This window comes from Lichenostomus cassidix, chromosome 14 (genome assembly GCF_008360975.1).
Source record: "Lichenostomus cassidix isolate B80296 chromosome 14, HeHo_3.0, whole genome shotgun sequence".
Taxonomy (NCBI): Eukaryota; Metazoa; Chordata; class Aves; order Passeriformes; family Meliphagidae; genus Lichenostomus; species Lichenostomus cassidix.
In genome coordinates, this window is record NC_139495.1 from 2792829 (window position 1) to 2814119 (window position 21291).

Here is a 21291-nt window from a genome sequence, read left to right on the forward strand (position 1 = left end):
CTCTTTGAACCAGAATATGAGAACTCAAGTTACGAGACAGCAAAGAAAAATGTTTAAAGATGTCAAAGAGTATCTTGAAACTACATCTAAACCAAAAATGCTTATAAAGCTTAGCGACAAAGACCTGATTTTAAGGAAAAAAGTGAATAGATTCACCTTAAGCAGGTTTAATTCCTGCCCTTACATGTGCCAGGTCAGTGAAGTTTTCAAACACAGCCCTCTCACCTTCCAGGTGCTCTACAATCCCTTAGGTCTGTGCCCTGTAAGCAAGAAACAGTAACATGCTACATAATACATAACATTTTCCACCTTTTTTTTTTTTGTGAAGACATTAAGGCTTCTATTAAAGATTTAATTTTGTCCACTGCCAGAGAGCTAAGAACAGTACTTTGATGTGAAAGACAATTTGCCTGTCAAAGTTAATAAATTACTCCAGTTATTCTTTCATTAATCACACAGAAATTAAGGATGCAGAGAAAAGATTCTCTAAGAGAGGGGAGATTTTTCAGAAACTTTACAGGCAAGTTCAAGTGGTTTTCATCAGTCCTGTGAACATATTCCCTGGCACTTCTTCCTCAGTAATGAAATAATTGAAATTAACGTGCCAAAAGACTTAATCAGAGCAGGATGTCCTGACATCCCATTTCTGATAATCAAGTAATGGCAGTGGTAACTGATGAGAGAAACAGGGGAACAGTGATACCTACATGTGTTTAACCCAAAATCTGCATTAGGAGTTTCCAGTTCACCATTCCCTGGTAAAACTCATGAAGAAAAGCTTTATCAGACCTATTAATATTCCGCATGACCCTTTGGACAAGTGTTTGCACAGCAAATTCATCACCGCAGCTCTGCTAGAGACGAGTCAACTGACAACACTACAGAGCAACAAGGAGAAAAAAATCCACACAGTAGACAGGTCAGGAATACTGTGAAGAAAGAGGGAAAATAGAACTCCAGTCCATGTGACAAATTCTTAGATCAAAACTTCACTTTTCTTTCATTGGCTCTTAGGAAACTCTGCCTTTTGGAAAGAACTATCTTCTTTCTCAAATGAAAATACAATTTATGTACATATATACACACACATGTATAACGTGTTAAAAAGTGTAACCATTCTACTTAGAAGAAAGAAAACATAATCTGAACATTGATTTCTGCCAAGATGGTTTCAGAATACAATTTATATACTCTAAACATTGAGCACATACCAAGGACCAGGAAGACGCTGCAATTTTATTTAAAAATAATCCTTAACACAAGAATAGCCAGTATAATAGGAAAAGATATGATTTTTTTGTAGAGGCCTTGATCTATTTACGTCTACTTCTATTAATGCCATGGATATTCAGTAGTTCACATGGCATCCTTGGACAGAAGCAGATCCTGTAAGAGCAGAGAGACCTTTAAGAAGAGAGAAATGCACAAGGAGAAAACACAAGCCATCATTGGAGCACATGCACCTGACAAATTAGGAGTACGTGGCATTTCAGGAATAACTGACTGCAGAAGATGCTTGAAAGAAAAGAAGCCAATCTGTTTCTGCATTCCAGGTGATTGCCAGCAACTCCTCATGCTCATGGCACTGATTCATTCAGACACGACAGTCAGAACTACAGTTCTGTCACATTTGTCAAGCAGAAAAAGACGTAACTTATATTCTACCTGACAATAGCAAATACTGAAGCCACAGCACGTCCATTAACACTAATAATTAAGATAAAGTGGTGTTTCATTTAGCAAAAGAGCATCTGTACAGCAAAGCTGCAGAGAGCTTTCAGAAGAAGAATTACTCAGATATAATTTAGAGTTTATCAGAAGAGTGAGTGAGAGGGTACTTGGCGCACACGGACTTTTGTGCAAAGCAGAGCACAGAAAACTTCAGTTGTATAAATATAATAATCATGTGATTTAAATAATCTCTTTGGAAAGCAAAAATCACATTTCTGAAGACTCACAACTAGAAAAAAGACACTAATGAAAATTGGAACATGCACTGGTGGCACAAATTGCTTTTTAACTCCTATCGCAAACTAAATTCATCTTTTAATCAGAGAACAGGACAACAAACACCAACAGCCAAACAGCTCCAAAGAAATTACAAAAAAGGATAAAGGGAAAAAAAATCATGCATATGGTCTAGCTCTGCTGCTCTGATAAAACACAGCAGACCTAGAAGCCTCTTTAATTGATCATTAAATTAGTGAACCTGAGCCTTAAAAAGGCAGAGAAAGAACAGATTCTGTACTATACGGGATACCACACACCTTGAAGCATCTCCTATTACCATTCTCCACTTTTCCTGCCCAAGGTTAGGTAAATTACTACTGACTATATGTGTGTGGTTTTTTAACATACACACCCCCCTCCCAAAAAAAACCCATAATTAAACTTTTTTTTAAAAAAAAAATCCACTACAATGGCTCTGTGCAATGAAATGAAGGACTAAAACCTCAAAATTCAAACTGAGACTCCCAAGTGTTAACATCTGGAAACACATTTATATAGGAAAAAAGAAATCCTAAACCCTGAGCTCCACCCAACAACACCATCATAAAAAAGAAATAAGTAAGTGCTCTTACAGGATTCTAAATACTAAAACACATTTTCTCATCATACATGCTGGTCTCTCATGATATGAGATGAAGTTTAATAGGAGCCTGTTGTGAGACACTGGAATTGAAAGAAATTTTATAACCACTTACAACAATTATTTGCATTTTTAGTAAAACAATAGATGAAGCCACAGTATTATTAACTCTGATGTAACACAGCCGTGACTGTTCAGTGGACCAGAACTCAGGCACTGAATGCAGACTGATTGGAACAACCCGAAGGACATTTTTATTTTTTTATTATTAAGATGATACCATGGAGAAGGGGGAAACTTTACCACAAGCAACTACTAAACCAGCCTTTGCATACGATTTTTGCCATTTTTAAATTAATTACTTACACAGTGTCTATATATAAAACACCAAATCAATGAGACAGAATAGTACAGAAAGTTTAATGAACCACAGGCTTAAGAAAGAGCCAAACACATACTTCAAACACACAGACTGCTGGCAAAACTAATAAAATTAATGCTTTGTTTGTTGAACGTACATGAATTACAATTACAGTTTTATTGCTCTGTATTTTGTTCAAATATACCCCAGTGTTCCTTTACACAAATCTACGCCTCAAAAAATCAATGGAGTAATTACAAAAGCTGTAGAGAATTAGTGCATTGAGTAACATTTCCATAATTTCTCCTAAGAAATGATTAACAGACATTAGATACCATGAGCAGTGCTTTTGAGGGACTTAAGGATATACTCATTTGATTTTCCAATTGAAGAGAAGAGTTCTCATTTCCAACTGGCTTCCCATCAGCCAATATGTTACTTCAAGACTCTCCAAGAATAAGGAGTGTTGGTACAATCAAGAAATCTAACATGCTATGATAACACCAGAGTAAAAGGGGTTTTGGGTTTTAGACTGATAGAAAAAGTTTCCTTTGTTATGTGGTTTTAAATCTGAATTTCAACATATCAATTAAAAAAAATAAGAGGAAAAAAAAAGACAAAACAGCAAGAAGATCCATCCACAAGAAAAAGCCATGTTCGTGCAAACGGGGAGCTGAGTCTACACTGTAATTTCTGCTGACTTTACAATGTCCTTCAAGGAAATCAAACTCAGCCAACATTGTCAGTGCCAAGGCATCATGTTAGCAACCATGTACAGAACACATTGCTGGGATGGGCAGAATCAGCTGCACCACCAAACACCACCCTGACAGAGCCAGCCTGAGATCCCATTTCCTCTCTAAGGTCTGGAGGGATCATTACACCTGAGCAGCACTCTGGGCTGTTCTACCATGCTCCAGTTGTTAGTGAATCCCCTGCCATATCATCACTGCTCACCCCAGGGCTTTCCTGAACCACCAACATATTAAAAATACTCTTCCCACATCATCTCTCTACCCAAAACAAAGAGGCTTTGCCTCCAACTCTTCCACCTTCCCTCACTTTGGATGAGATGTTGTACAGGCTTCCATCTCTCATTATGTTCAGTTTACTCACTCTCCATACAGAAACTGAAAGTTTTTTTTGCTGCGTTAGAAGATAATTATTTATATCAAGAAGACTGAATTACAGAGAAACCCAACAAGCCAATGTTCAGACAGCAGCAAGGGCTCTGGGAGTCCTGCCCTCCCTCCTCAGTTTCAGTTCTCTCCCCAGATGAACATGGATGGTCTGCTGGAATCCACAGCTTCCCCTTCAGCAGGGAATCCATCTGATGCAATCTCACGAGTTTCCACATTGCATTCCAACAGGGAAACATCATCCAAAGGTGAGACTCCACAAGCTCTGCCCCAGAGCTGTAAATGACTGAGGTCTGAAATCAATCGGTTCAAGCAAACAGATAAGGTTAACACTTCTTGTCTCCCAGCTGAACAACTGAATTTGGGAGGAGGGAACAGCTGGACATGAAGATCTCAAACGGCAGTCCCACTGGGGAAAAGGGAAGTAATGTATTTATCATTTGCTTTCCTTATTCCCCATATCACACAAGCCTTAACAGTTTTCAGAAACTTTTAATTTTTTATTGCTCCAAGCATACTAACAAATATTCTTTGGCAAACGAGACACTTTTTTGCACACTCTTCCATTGATCTAGCCTGTCCCAGCTTCCAAAACGAAGACAGACTTACCAACACTTAGGTTAGGGAAAACATTAGCTGATATACAGAAGCTCATTAAAGCTTCAAATCCCTCACCAAAGTTAACATACCAGCAGACATTTGTGTGTGCTTGGCATAGCTATAAAGAAAAGAAAAAAAAAACAAAAAAAAAGACATTGTATTTGCTATTAAAAATAACCACAGTGCAATCTGAATGTTGGTAAGAACAGAGAACTCATCTGTCAATTTGTTCTAAACAAATCCCTGTTCCTGCACTCACGGAAACGGTACCAGGAATAAATTCAACATCTGAAATGCACAGATTGAGCCTCAATCCATCATTTGGATATGGCAGTGGAGGCCAGAAACAGAAAAGGGAACTCGAGCTTTCTCCCCTCACCTCCCAAGAGCTGTGCAGGCTACCCCAGCAACAGGAACTATCAGGGCTCTTAAAGCCCCTGTACATGGAAAAATTAAAAGGCTGATACATACACAAACCACAGCATTGGGATAGGGTGGGATAAGGGGAAACATGGGAATGAGAGAGAAAGTGAATTATAAAGTCTTTTATCTGAACAAAAGCCAGAACTTCCTTGGCATATTGCACTTGAAAAACCAGTTAAGAGCTTGAAGCAAAACCAAGGGATTCTTCACGAGAGTATTACAATTGCAAATCACCAGTAATCTCACATAGATTAGAGCAAAAATATTCCATGAGATCCAGTAGAGATTTCTAGTCCTGATCTCTTGCTTTGTCTCCATGGTTATAAACATGGGCAGTGTTTTGGGGACAAATATGTGGTCTTTATGCTTTACAGCAGGATTAAAAAAGCATTTTGAGAGCATTGAGGCCTCAGGCCTTCTTGAGAGTTCCTTAAACTGCTGAAAAGCTCTCCCTGCCAAGCAAAGAGGTGATTTGCTCAGGTCTAAAAGAAGCCCTTCCTAGTTCTGATTTTCAAAGCAGTGTTTCCTGTGATCTGGAAGTGCAAAGAATTAAGGCACAGGGAATGAAAAGCAGGGGAGGGCAGCACGACACACAATAATAATGTGTGGGTAATAATAAACTCTCCAGCACTCCATTTTTACCTGGATTTTGTCCTATGGGAACACATTCATAATAATGTAACTTCTATAGCACCTTCTTTTAAAATACAAAAGGGAATAAAATTATTGGTGACACAATGCCCAGCCGCTGGACATGAGGAGATTTATGCTGGAAATACACAGGGAAAAGCCTATTTATGCCTGACTGAACAGTCAGTAAATCTCACTTTCCTGGTAATCAGACACCACCATGCCCAAAATGTAATGGATACCTTGTGAAAAAACCCACATAACTTGCATTTTTCTACAGCACTTATAAAAGAGCAAATGTTAAATTGTTCTGGGGGACTCAGATCCTGTACCAAAACCCCACTTATTTTCCTCTTCAGGGCTCTACACCTCAAATATAACTAAAGCAAACGGCATCTTTAGGCCACTACCTAGATACGATGATACCCAGAGTTCACAAAGGTTCTCCTGCTTTTGAAAGATCCTAAGGATACAGATGGCAGAGGCTTCTGTTCTTCAGATTTGAGCCAACCTAGTCACCAGCTCTTAAAACATGAAACTTTCAGAGCACCCAACTATGGCAGAGAACACAACCGAAACAGCACTGTTTAATTCCTTTTAAAATCCCCCTCACCCTACCTTAAAAGCCTGCCTTCCTTTTTATCCTGAACACAAACCAGAACTTCCCTACAAGAAAAACCAGAAAAATTAGCCACAATCAGAAGTTCATCCACCTCTTTACTAATGTTACACAGGAATGTGTTTCAGTGTATAATAGTTTTTCCTCCCTGAAGTCAGAACAGCCATAAAAAAGGGGGAGGGGAGGTTGATTGCACGAGCTCTGCAGCATCTGGCTATGCAATAAGACTCTTGAAATAATTTTCTCTAGTGTAGCATATAGCCAACAAATCTGGCAAGAAGCAACTTTCAGCATGTGTTGCTGTGACAGCAATGAATTATCACCCCAGTCTGCAGCAAGATTAACACTTACAACCTTGGCATGAGGAACAGTCTGCTCAGACTCTGTGTCAGGAGTAGTGCTCCATGCTCAGGCTTGAAAGGGTGGGCTCACGTGAAGAAATTAAGAGCACAGAAATGTAGACATTTGTCTAAACTGTAAACAAACAGATAATTTCTAGGGAAAAAGACAGTGTACAGCCAGAGACGTAGGAACACGAAGGAAAACATGATAGAGAAGAAACAAGGATAAAGTAGCCATTGAAAACAAAGTACTGTCTGTCGTAGAGGATGTGCTCCCAAGAACAGATACAGAACAAAAATTCAGAAACAACGCACCAGATTCCTCCTGCTTAACACAAAAATAGTGAAGTATCCAGTCAAACCAAGCTGATAGGAAATCAGTGACTCTGAAAGCTTGGTGTGATCACTGAGTCCAACTCGGGACATTACTCTGGGCAAGTTAGAGAGTTTGCCAGATCTTGTGTGCCCTGCAGCAGAACACACCATTACTTGTGATTTAAGGGCAGGTTCAAAACCAGCTTTGGCCTCACTGGAAGGCCAAGGAGGAAATTACATCCAAAACCATCTGTGCTAAGAAGTAGACTCCTGGTCATCCATTCCCCTTTTCCAGCTAACTGACCACAAAGAGAAGAAACCTGGAAACAAAGCTGCTTATCACAAGGTATTAAACCAAAAACTGCAGAGGAAGTGAAGGACATAAAGGTGAAGAAAACATAGTAGAATCTCCTTCCTGCCTGAACACTCACCATACTTAGACCTTCTTTTACTCTGTAGAACTGACAGGACCATAAAGCTTGACTTCTGCTCTTTGATCTGGTTTGCCAAATTTTTTTCAATAAACAGTTTGGAGATTCCACCAGTCATCAACTTCCAATTCTAATGCAACTTTACTTCGCTTCATGAACCAGAAGAAAAGTATATTAATGCTCTTAAGAGTTGATTTCACATATTATGTGTTCTACTTTGAACACTTCAACTTGAAGGAAATACTTTAAGAAGTTAAGCAGTGTGAGTTGAAACATATGAATTGGTGAGGTTAAGGGATTCAGCACTGAGGAAGAGCAGGACAAAAGGATTTCATGTCTTGAAAGAAAACTAATTCACTAACTATCAGTAGTAGCTGGATATGAAAGTATTTAAAGTGACAGGAACAGTCTAGCAGGCATCACACTCAGCAAGGGTTTACATAGGACAGAGCTTTCTGCATGACAAAAGGAAAATTTCACCATTTCCTTGAAAAGCTTTATTTCAGATACCTGTAAGTAGATATAACACACCTGCAAAAGAGAGAATTAAGAGAACAGTATGTGTTGAGAATTTTGTAAGGAAGCTATTATAAGTCATTTACTACTTCGCTAGGAAATTACCTCCAATTCCCTGAGATTTGAAGCTTCTCCAAGTAAAAAGGTAGCAAAATATTATGTAGCAAAGAGGAGCACACACTGAGTAGAAACAGCACTTGTAACTGAAGGTCACTTTGAAAAAATCTACTTTGTAAAGAAAGCAGGGAAGTGCATCTAAAGCCTTTAAATTATTTCTCACCATATATTTCTTCCCACTGCTTCATTACTTCAAGCTGGTGTATCTTTCATGATAGACTCAGCCTTAAATCACTTGCCTTGCTAATACAAGACTGAATGATCACTCCTAAACCTCTGCCATGTCCTAAGACATCACAAAAACACCCTCATTCTGTCTTCAGGAGCAGAGACAAATACTATTTAGGCTGGAATATGGTAACTACCACTTTCTGTGGTCCATTCTCCTTTTATTCACTCCTCTAGCACAATCATCAGGGCAAGGGAGCTACAAGGCATATCCCTCCTTGCCTATTGCCACTCATATCCAACAGTTCTGAAGATTGACAGTTGTTTCAAAATACATTGTTCTTCCAATAAATCCTTTGCACATATGATCATGCTGAGTTTTTTACCTTATTTAAATCAGACACTTGAAATACCTGCCCAAAAGAATCTCACGTGCCTCAGCTTGGTGGGTTTTTCACCTGCAGTTCTGCATGTTGGGTACCAACTACCTGTGCAGCAAATGCCACCACAGTAAAATCCAGGCTTGGCAGCTATTTTGGGCTGCTGGATTAGAAGTGTGAGCTGCATTAATGGGTCAATAAGAACAAAGCCTTCTGGGTCAAGAGAGTGAAGAAACACTGGGTAAGTTGGTGTTTCTCAGCTCCTCTACAAAACAAATGTCTGTTTGAGCAGCCATCAGGGAACTGGATTCTTCTAAGAGTTTCACCCATTTACTGTCCTCATCTCCACAAGATGGGAATATTCAAACATATGTTTTTTGTGGGGTACATCTTGTGCAGATGAGGTTGTTCTACTCTGACTAAGCTTGTTGTGGAATACAAAACAAGCCACAGAGTTGAATACAATGCAGTAAAATACCAACAAACTGATTTCACTGGTGTTCTAAGAAATAGATTTTTTCAGTAGAAACTATAAAGTCAACTAGACAAATGAAGGGATTAAAACTTATTTTAGAGCATATCTGAAGTTGTCATTTCAGGCAGTTGAATGAAGGGCTTGGATTTTTGTGTAATTTTAATGAAAAAATTAAAAATACCACCATTAACAAGCTTTTTCTTGTCTGAGTATCCTTTGGTTAACAGCATTTTTCGGTAGTCAGGAAAAAAAGAGGGCAACATATCAGGAACCACCACACTTAATCAAATTGAAAAAATCTGTCTCAGTATTGAGCATCTGTACATGCTATGGAATTGAACATTTCACAGACAGTACAGAAGCATAAACTAGGAAAAAAGGAGATGCTAACACATTGAAAATGTTTAATAGCTGCATATTGTATCATGAATCTAGTAAAAAAAAAAAAGCCCAGCAGATGTCCTAGTGCAGTCCTTTCCATGGCTGCACCAGTGCAGGAGTAACTGAGTCCCAGCACAGCCCTTGCCCAGGGATCCAGGCGGGGCTGCAGAGGCTGCACCTCTCCACGACCCCGGGAAGCACGTTTGGCTTTCACTGGAGTGCTGCTGTCTCCATCTGGCACAGCAGCCCCGCAGGGCTCCAGCCAGCTGGCACCGCTTGGAACAGCCTTGGGGCTGCTCTACACTGCACAAGGGAGGAGGCCAGAGGAAAACCAGCACCATAAAGAGATAATTTACAGTCCCATTATCCCATCATCCCCAACTACATGCAGCAGGAGCATGATCCAGGCATATGCCCCATGACCGCATGCTTTAAACCAACAAAAAAAAAAAAGTTATATCAGCTTACTAGAGTTTGATTATAAAAGACAGAAATCTTAACTTAGAGATGGGCCTATTGAAAGAGGGACACAAGTGGCTCATAACTTGATTACTTGGAAAAACACTATTTATTTCATTAAATTAAATGTAATATGAAAAGTGGAATTGCTGTAATAGCTGATCACAGATTACACTCCCTGATTCATTTATTTTTTCACAAGGAAACTGAGCTAAGTTATTTGCATACAGGAATAAATTCCAACAATTGCAGACATAAGACAAGTTTCACATATCAGGCTCAGCACACGCCGGTGCATCATCTGTGAGAACAGCAGGTACAAGCACACAACTGCAGCACTAACAGAGGTTCCTTCACACAACCTTTTGGATGAAGTCAGTATAAGAAACACTTTGCAGAAGAAGCCACCAGTACAAGGAGAACATTCACACACAGTCAATCTGTCACTGGCACAGTCCAGAGCACGGCAGCAGTTGTTACTCAAAGCGCCACATGCAGCCTCCCAGTGTCACCACTCAGGTCGGTGAAATATTGGTAAGAGGAGGAAAAAAGATCATTTTCATCTTTATCTGCTCTTTCTGGTTCATGGCAGCCCCACACAAGCATGACACAGCAATGGTACAACAGCAAGAATGTGCAGCCCAGAGCTGGTAATTCCTTAGGACAGGCATATACCAACAGCCATACAGCTGGATTTCATGTTCCCCACCCACCAGCCTTTGTGGTAATGCACAGAAAGGTCCAAATTTTCGTATCTCTTGGTTTCCTCTGGTAAATCAAATATTGCCTGTCCTTTACCTCAGTGACGTTCCTTTCACCCAAACCATTTCCCAATTCTGTCATATCTCACTGGTACCCACATCTATAACTAGTTTCCAAATTTCAATTCAAGCTTTTAAAACTTGTCAGATTTGCTAACTCACCTTCTCCTTAACATCCCTTTCACCACTGCATAAAACAGTTTGTGTGCCAGTTTCAACCTACAGGTACAACGTGCTTACAGAGTTAAACTGCTTGCTTTACAAAAAATTGCTGTAATAAAGTAGTAATTCTTCAGGTTACTGCAAAATTGGAGTTCTGTTTTTTCTACAGTCAGATTTTTGCAGTACATGGCCTAAGATGGACAAAGAAAATATCTACTCCCTGAAACCTTTCAATAAGGACATACTTATTACCAAGAGATGCAGAAAAGAAATTTAATTAATTTATTTAATTCCAGGCAACTCTGGAACTTGCCTATCAAGAAAAGTTCTAAGTAGCAGAACTACTATGTGACAAGAAAATACATCACAAAGGGCAGCTAGATAAAATTATGCTGAACACAGTATAAGACAAATTTCCTTAGGGAACAGCCTCATCATGACAGAGGAGTCTTGTTCCTCTTTACGCACAGAACTGCAGGAACTCTTGAAACTATTTTCACCGCATTTCTCATCCTGTTCTCCACATCAAGATCATCCCACAACCAACAACACAAAATGTAGTCACAAATGACCAAAGAACTGAGTGTTCATCATGCAGATAAACATATCCAATAATAAGCTTTCGGGAGGGAATGCTTGCTGAGAGAGCATGGCAGAAGTCAGCAATGCACAGGAGACAATGTCAATGAGAGTTTCACCCTGGTCACCAGCTGCCAACAGGATAGAGACCCAGTTAAGAGCAAAACTGGGCAGTAATATGAAAATAATGAAGCACAGCAAAGAAAAACCTAAAACCTTCAGACATATTTTGCATTTGTCCCTGGAGGGCAGAGGGTCACAAAAGCTCACCTAACACAAACGAGGTACTGAAATCAGTCAGCTATCTCAGCTGTCTGCACTTACTGAGCTGTCATACATCTGCTGTGCAATAAATCTCACCTTTATTTACCAAGTACATTGTAGATGAGGTCCCTTAAAATCAGACTTGCAATGCAGTAACAAGGCCGATTGCAGAGGACAGAAGCACAAATTGTAATTAGACAAACTTTGTGAAATAACATCAGGCTGTACAAAGACACAAGGAGGGAAAGATACTTTTTAAATAGCAGTTGGCAAGGGGGAGGTAGGCGAAAATAAAGCTTATAAACTGCTGCTTTCTCTCCTTGTGCTGATAAACACTGAAGTAATTCAAGTCTGTACTTGATGCAAAAACAAAAGCCCTTTAAAAACAGAAGCAAAACATACATATAAAAGCCCTGGCAGTTAATTCAGTAAGATGAATCCAAAGCCAAATCCTATTTAAAAGAGGCTACTTGGATGCATGAACTTCTGAGTGACAAGCAAAGCAAATGGAACTCGGTGCCACATGGGTGTTTGATACTCCAACATCCCCATCACTAAATTACATTCAAATACTGAAGGGTATTTTATGTATTTAAGAAGAATAAAGGGACTAAGAACTTGGTGATTTTTGAATATACTACTTCTTAAACTATGGTTTAATATATGGATGAAAACTTTGTTTAATATACTAGGGAAGAACTGCCAAAACAGAACTCCAGATTAAGACACTAATGAAAAAAAGAGATGTTGCAATGATCTCTTGAATGAAATGTAGACTAATAATTTCTACATAACATAGACTCACAATGCAACTCACTGAACATATTAATAGTTACATTTTCACATCTGACATGTATGTGCAGAAGAGCTCAGCTGTGTGTTCAAACTATCCCATGGCAAAACCAGCACGGCACAAGGACAAGACCATTTAAGCTCAGTCAAATCTCAGTTTTGTCTTCAGACTTACTACTAAGTAGTGTCACAGTTAGTGAGCTGCTTCTCATCACTACTTTGAATATGAGGATATTTAATATACTTCTCACGCTTAATGTCAGAATTTGTGTCAGGGTATGAAAACTTGCACCAGTCTCAATATTTACATTAAAAAGACACTACATTTTAAGCAGTGTTGAAAACAACTCTTGTTACCAATGTCCACTTTTTTCCTTTTTTTTCCCTGAGTTTCACCTTGTCTAATATCCAATTTTTTTATTCAATGACAAATTTAGTGCACCGTGCATATATTTCCCACCAGGGATATGCTGACATCACCAGTGATACTAAGCAAGAGGGTAGACAAGAAGAGCCACGTTAATTTCAAGCTCCATTAAGCACAGGAAAGGAAGAATGAAAGGAGGGGGAAAAGTTCTCTTGACCAACTTGGAAAAGTAGCAGAGACAGGCAAAAAAAAAAAAATTATGAGTTTTACATTAGTGTTACATACAGCTGAGAGGTTTTCAGAAAAATAAAACCAATCCTTAAGCCACATTCTACCTAAGTAGAGAAATGGAAAATCTAAAGTAGAGTATTTGCTGTATTCCACACACAAAAGAACGTGACAGGATGGACTGCTTGCTGCTAATCACTTATCAACTGATAAAGTGAGTCTCAGGTTACTTTGAGTCAACTGGTGTCTGGTAACAGTTCACTTTACAGATCCTCAAATAGGTCTTGAGATAGATAAAATGATTCTTTCTCTTAAATGAGAGAGATCAGCACCATGGCAGCTGCTGCTGCACTGAAATGAACCACAGATCATTCTTGACCTGCTGTGCCAGTTGCACTATGTGGCCCCACTCCTTGGAAAAAACGTGGTTTGAAGCAACCAGAATGCAGGTTAATTTTGCAAGGAGTAACTCTTCACAACATTGATTCTATTACCAGCTAATGCAGCAAAGTTCTTAGCTTGAATTAAGCCGAGTGTACATAAAGGACTGCCAAATCAATATGTAAGAGAATACAACCACCAAGACAGAGCCTTCATCCAGTCAGAACAGATCTATCAGCTTCTAGAACTGCTTCTGCTAAGGAAAGGTTCCCAATTCAGGCCTCTCAGATAACATATGGCTCTCCCTACGCTCCAACACTGCTTGCTGACAACACAGTCCAGGATAACAGAATAAACTGTAATGTCATTATAGCATTTCACTCACTTGCTCCATTGTCCATAGGTTAACAAGAGACTGGAGACAGTTGCTCTAGGCAGCTCCTTCTGTCCAAGTCTAGAAAGGCTCTAACAATGGTTCTTTGCATGGTGGGGGAAAAAACAGTATTTTAAAATAATGTTTTAAACAGGCCACTGAAATGCATATGGGTCACCTTCAGACTGCCTTTCTCCTGATGCCACTATACCTGATGTATAGTAAGACATATATATCTCCTCACCTTGGATGTTGCTGCAGGCTACAGACACATTACAAATACTTGGATAACCATGGGAATATAACTATTAAAAACCCCAAACCCAACCTTTTCAAGTAGCTGTCAGCCAAGTGAAATGGAAAGGTGTGGCCGATCAAAAAAAGGCAAGCCCTATATCTACCAGGAAGAGAATGAGAAACCATAGTTCCTTCATAAGAATTCATAATTCATAGGAATTCATGAACAGGAAAAACTGTGGGTGCTTGGTTTAACGTGGGAAACAAGGTTTTAAACCGAGTTAATCTTTCTCTGGTTAAAAACAAATCAGCCTCCACGGAGAATCAAACTAACAGTTGCAAGAATGTTTGTTATGAAGCAGGATCCCCAAAGTCCCTCCCAAAGGAAACCACATTTTTTTTGCACAACTCAAGGAGCAGTAAGTCAGGAGAAGGGGAGTCAGCAATTCAGAAGCAGAAAACTTCCACTATCAGGCAGTACCATTTGCCCGTAGATTTGTTACACCAGTTACTGAAACAGAAAATCCTCAAATGAAAGGAGGAGAGTAGAAGGTTTGCGAGCAATTTGCAGCTCCGGTTTCACCTTAACACCACAGATTAAGACCTGAAACAAAAATGAGGCTATCACCTAACCTTTGTTTGGGGTTTAAAGCTGTGATGGCTTAAAATAAAGCTCAACAGAGAGTCCAGCAAATCAAACAAAGCCATTCCACCCTGCTCACCTTCATACTACTAGCTGTCATTTCAGTTTAAAAGCTTTCAGCATTAAGCAAATAAAATCGTTGACTGCAGACAAAATTAAAGAGATGCTGCAACTACTCTGACAAACAGCTTGGCTGTGAGCAAACCTTGACTGCTGAAAAGATTACAGAAAAAAAGAAGCCTTCTTGTCCAACATATCCCTATTTTTTCCTTCATAAGCTTGGGCAGATCCATCTTCTTGATCAGCAACAGGGAACAAACACAGGTAGGGATAAAATTGCATTTACTGTCTCTCCCATCCATGTTAAAAAATAGAGAAGTCCTGATGGTTCAGATCCCACAACTCAAGAACTGCTATTCACTACCTTCAAGTTCATGGTGCAAGACTAATTCCTAACCTTTGGCCCAGAAACCAACAAGTGATTAAAAAAAAAAAAAAACACGGTAAAGGATACAAAATTAGTGGTGCTAGGGATTAGCACCACTAGGAAGAGGAAGGTCTTGTATTATGTTCTTCAGCACCAGAGACACAAACTCAGTGGAGCATTCTCAATCTAGTGTGTCCCACATATGCTGGGTACAGAGCTAAAATCTCATGTCTGGGTATCTCTCACACCAAAGGTCATGTCTTCACACCAAGAGGAAAGAGAACATTACCTTCAGCAGGTCTAAGGATCTTTTTAATCCTTAGAGGTTAAGAACTAAGGAAGATTGCTCAGGTATGAAACTGGAGACATCCTGAACAATGAAGCTTGGAGTTGACATTGACACTTCTCATGGGCTTTCAGGGAGAAGGCAGTTCCCACAGCACATGGCAAAGAAGAACATCCTTCCTGAGTCAATCACACAGTTCACTTAGGCAGCCAAAGCAGAGTACGCAGCTGAAAAAGAGACATGCTTCTTGAATCCTGGACTTCCTCTTTCAAATGCTCCACAGGATTTGTAATCCAGAAGTTTGGTGCACAGGCTAAAAACGTTAAAGAAAAACAAGCTAAGATTTCCTTATTAATTTAAACAATCCAAACACTGAGCCTGTGAAGGTGGCACAGCCTGGTGAGCTTCCTGGCCTGTCTTTTACAATACAAAGCAAATCACCTAATCAACACTTCCCTGTCCCTGGACAGGTACATGGGGCAAGGCTGTTGGGGAGCATGAGATGAGAAGTTCCACCAGTAGTTTACCCTGAAGACTGCAAAGTCACTTTAGCAAGAACGTGACATGCTGATTTAGACTGTGAACCACAATACTTGCTACTGAAAACATGCATTTATTTGCTAAGTTATTTTAAGCTTCTTCTACTTTGAAAGTTAGGAAATGAACCAGAGTCATTTCAGGTTTAAGTATCTGGTAATTGATTATCTGTCGAAGTATTACAAGGAACCATGCACTGAAGTCACAAGTCAACGGGGAGAATGATACCTGACGAAAAGTCACCACCTATAAAAGCAAATGTTTCTTCATATCTGAAAGGATCAATTGGTCTGCAGGACCCATGTAAAGAGAGAATAATGGGAAAAACAAGAGAAGCTCTCCAACAGGCAGAAATATGCCAGAATGCAGCTGCTGTCAGTGAGACTGCACAGCCCCTGACAGGCAATTATTCTTTGATCTATTGGCTGAAGCACTGAACAAACATTCTGAAATTCCACACAGAATCTTGTGCATATCATGACTGTGGTCACAATGACCAGTTCACTTTTATCATCAAGATCCTTTTCAGGGCACTGATGGTAAGAACCATTCAGAATGAGACAGTTTTCCTCCAAGGTGTATAGTCTAGGAACACATAATTTAATCATAAATTCAGATGCCCTTCCAGCACTGAAACCATTACTTACCAATTCCTGGACACAAAGATGCATCTACATGTGTAATTGCTCACTGATGGGGACAAAAGCTACATTCAGCACTGCAAAACAGATTTTTCTCATCTGTAATTCTAAAGGAATAAGCCAAGTGTTTCAAGTGTGACCCTACAGAAAAAAATGGAAAAAGCTGACACGAAGGTCTGGCGCAAGCCTTTTCAGCATCTTCTGTCTGCTCTTTAATTCCTGAATGGGGAGTAGTGGTGACATATTTAAGGACCTCTTCTAGAGTGTTATTTAATTAAGTGTGAGGTAATTTTCACATCAAAATATTCAGGGTAAAGTCCATGACCTACAGAAACATGAGCTTTGCCATCAGGTTATTAAACAAATTCTAACTATGGCAAATTAAAAATCAAGAGTTGCAGGTCCAAGTCCAAACAATGAGACAGTCCACCCTAATTTTGTGCCACTTTACATACAACTTGAGCCCTAAAACCTAGCTCCAACTTTTAATCACAAAAACTACCATTTCAAGAGTCATTCTTCGGATTTCTCCCTCTCTCTCTTCTCCTGTCCCACTCTCCAGCGTGACAGTTTTGTCTTTGCTAAGGCTTCACCACCAGCAACATAATTACACCATGGCAAATCCTGTGCCTGGAACAGCTTGTACGAGTGCTGCACTTGAGTTTGGACAAGATGCAGTGAGATGAGGCAAGTCACAGCCTCGCTCCTCCGTGTGGATACAACAATGCACTGTGATGACAGCTCAAATCCTGGCATAGCCAACGCTTCGGGAGCAAACATACTCCTAAAATCTTCACCAGAATCCCAGCGCCTACAAAGATACATACATAATTACCTCTCGGTTCTGACTGAGGATTGAAATACGCGTTGAGGAGACAGCTTTCCCACTATAAACCAGGCTTTAGAGCCATTCTGCTCGAAGCACTGGCTGTAAAGCAAACTGAACAGCGAGCTGGAGCTCGTAAAAGCTTATTCACAGAAAAGGTGTGTATTAAAACCAAATAGCACAGCACTAAAATGGTCTGCCAAGGCACAACGCAGCGGAGGTACAGCAGGAGAACGGACCCTTTCTGCCCCCTGCAGTTCCCACTGCTCCCTGGATTTTTAAGACAGGCTTAGGAGGGACAGTAGTTACCATTCTAGAACCAGAACCATTTACATCTAGCTCTCACCAACAGCCAAGGCATTTTTACAGCTACGTTCATCTGAACAACAGTTCAATTGCCCAGTGCCTTCCATAAAGATCAATTATATACATGGAATGTTTCCTGTGATAAATATATAATGTGACTGTCCTTGATCATGCAATAAAGAGAATATCATCTGCTAATAAACCTTTAATTTAGCCTCATCATTTTGATGATTAGGATTAAGAAGAATCTTCACCAATGAATAGGTGCTCTTAAGCAGTTGCAGCTTGCTCCTAGACTATATTCACACATATACATAATATATGTGTATATATAAACTATTAAAGGACAAAGGATTGTTTTCCAGTTATATGGACTATCTGCATAATTTTACTTCTAGTTATTAGACTATCAATGTGCCACCAAACAGAAAATACCATTTTTCTAATTTTACATGTAAAACTGTAAAGCATACATACGGACAGGGAATTTCCCTGAAGTAAAATTCCATGGAAGAAGGTCTCATGTCAGGAAGGGTAAACTACCATAAATGTAATTTATAGACTTTCTTCAATCCTTATGAACATAGATAGGGACTTGAATCCCAAATTTAGCTACCCAAAATGTTGCCCTACGTATGATCATGTACACCCACATATTTCAGGTGGGCCGAATTCAGAAACCCAACTGTTTTCATACTGGCAACCTGCTTAAAAAAAAAAAAAAGGGGGAAAAGCATTTTTAGCATGTATTAGGAAAACTGGTGTTTTCCCTGAGCTGACAGATAATTTTGAAACAATCCTGTTCTGCTTTTATGAGCCTGGCTGTGCAAAGAGGAAGTGAGAACAGATTGATTACAATGGAATATTATGTATTTCCAGCTGTTTTCTCAAGCAATGATGAACACATCCCTACATTAGATTTCTGAAGGAAAAAGCTGTTGCAGCACACAAGAGGTATGCAGGTTACAAAAGATGATCCATGTTTAGAAAAAGGTAATTTTGCTCAAGAAATTTTATTTTCTTGCTTCCACACAGCATATGCTTTATATTTGTCTGAGATATCTTCATACCTCACTTGTCATTTTTTTCTTCCACAGCACATAGATAATTTTTTCTCCATTTAAGCAGAAAACACCATCTACTACATACCAATTTGTATTTTAACATGCTATAAGCTAAATACACCCAGATTTTGGCTAATACACTTTATAATATTGACTTGTAGGGAATTCTAAGACATTGAAAACAAGTCTGGCTATACTTTGCAGGGCTATCAAGTTATTAAATCCATTTAAAACATATTTCTCCTCAGATTCCATTTTTTCCTCTTTAGGTAAAAAAACTGGGAAACTGGATTTTCCTGAGAACATGAACTGAACACAGAAAAATGGTTCGGCACCTCACCCTTCAAGTCCATCCTTCATACTCTAGTTCTATTACCAATAATAAGCTGAGCAGCTTAATGCAAAGCACTGGGATCAGAAAGTTTTCAATGGGTTGTTCCAATAAAACCACAATCCGTGCTGTCCCAAACCCCAAGTTCTGCTCCGTGTAGCTGTTGCCTTCCCCTCCTCAGTCACCAAATGCGACGACTGACAGAAATCTGCCAAGTCACTTTGAAGTAAAAACTAGTTGATTCTAGAGAAAAACAGCAATTAGTTGCACAGTGCAGAGAGAAACCCTCCACAAACAGGCATGTGTGTAAGGATGTTATTATAGGAGATAGGTGGGGAAAAGCACTCTTCCTGCTTTTTGCCTGGCTTACAGGGATTTTTCCCAGGCGCCAACAGCTCCCAGAGCAAACCCCCTCCTTGCCCTTCCCTGTACTCCAGGCTGAGCCAGTTCCTTCCCCCCGCCCCACTGGAGCAGGAATCCCCCTTTTCCTAGTGGATTATCAGCACGAGCAGCTTTTTTTTTTTTTTTTTAAAGGAAAAACACACACACATAACCGAGCCAGCCGCAGCCCCCGGCACCGGGACCCGCTCCCAGCCATTGTGCTCCGCGCAGCCCCCCGGGCTCGGGCGCGGCCCCGCGGGGCTCCACAAAGCTCCGCCACAGGCCGGACGTGCCCGGTGCCCCGGGCCTCCCCTCCCCCCGGTATTCCGGGAAACCTCCGGGAGGAGGAGAAGGAGGAGGAAGCGGCGGCGCTGCGGAACAGCCCCGCTGCGGAAAAGCCGCCGGGGCAGGTGGCAGGGAAGGAGGCCCCGCCGGGACTGGTTCCCTCCTCCATCCCGGTGCTCCCCCTCGCCAGCCCGGAGGCACCGAGCGCTTCCTCCTCCCTCCCCCAGCACCGCGTGCGGCAGCTCGGGCCCCTTCCCCGGGAAGCTCGGGCCCACCTGCCCCGCGGGGAGGGAAGGAGGGAGGGCTGCAGGGGGACCGGACCCGTCCCCTCCCCGAGGCGGCGGCGGGTGGGTCGGGGAGGGAGGGAAGGAGGGAGGGAAGGGAAGGGGGGGTGGATGCGAGCCGCCCCCGGTACCTTGCGCTTCCTGGTCTCGGCCGAGCCGCTCCACACGAAGCACTGGTAAATCGCCCGCAGGTTCTGCTTCCAGTTCTCCACCTTGAAGCCGGTCACATGGCAGCACCCGGCCGCCGGCGGACTCATGTCAGACCCCCCCACATCAATCCGCCCGCACACGGGCCGGGCCGGCGGGCAGCGAGCCGGCCCCTTCCCCCGCCCCGCAGCACCGACACGGGCCGGGGCCCCCCCGCCCTCAGGGGCTCCGGCCCCTCACGCCGCCGCCGCCGGGGAGCCGCTGGCACATAGAGCCGGGGCTCCGCCACGGCCCCCCGGCTCCGAACAAAGCGCGGCGGGCGGGCAGCGCGCACTCCCTCCCGCCCTTCTCCCGCACACACAAAGATGGGGCGCTCTGAGGCGAGGAGGAGAAGGAGGAGGCGGCGGCTGTAGCGGCCGCTGCCGCCCCCGGAGTGGCCGCCGCTCCCTTCTACCTCATAGAGGCCGCTGTGGAAGCGGCGGGCGGAGGGGAAGGGAGGGGAGGGGGGCGCTGGCGGCGGCGACCCTGGCCGCGGTGCGAGCGGGCGTGTGTGGGGAAGGGGGCGAGTCCCCGCCCGCCGCTGCTCCGGCTCCCCCCGCCGGCGCCCGCACGGCTCTTGTCCCTTTAAACCGCCCCCCCGCCTCCTTCGCCGGCTCCTTCCTCCTCCTCCTCGCCCGCGCCCCCCCCGCCCGCCGCGAGCAATGGTCCGAGCCGCTCACTCAACCCAGCCCGCCCGGCCCGGAGTGGGATAGACCAACGGGGAAGGTGCGGGAGGGGCGCCCCCTCTGCCCCGCCGCCCGCGAGGGAGGGAGCGGCGGGGCTTAGGAGCGCGGCGATTGGTCTACCTGCCTGTCAATCCAACCCTCTCTAGCGTCTCATTGGCTCCTTTCCCTTTCTTCTCTCCCCCTCCACCCTTCCTACCTAGCATTTCCCCCGCCGGAAAGAGGCGGGGACGTGTAGATGATTGACATGTTATCCGACCAACCGAGACAACGGATGGGACCTATGTGATGAGAGCGCCGGTGTGATTGGCTGCCTTGGGTG

At 42.1% G+C, this 21291-nt stretch overlaps 1 protein-coding gene across 3 annotated transcripts in view; it reads right to left on the bottom strand.

The window, feature by feature from the left end:
• The window catches only part of USP22 (ubiquitin specific peptidase 22), a 90608-nt gene extending 69612 nt beyond the window's left edge, over positions 1 to 20996 (bottom strand). Inside the window, exon 1 of one of the 3 annotated variants that reach the window (XM_085074464.1) lies at positions 20232 to 20996. In XM_085074464.1, the coding sequence (XP_084930590.1) occupies positions 20232 to 20357 (126 nt within the window). In that variant the 5' untranslated portion in view covers positions 20358 to 20996. Of the gene's footprint in view, positions 1 to 15448; positions 15468 to 20231 lie in introns of those variants that run through there. The other 2 variants (XM_085074463.1, XM_085074465.1) reach the window with 2 other exon arrangements.
• Positions 20997 to 21291: the final 295 nt, after the last annotated feature.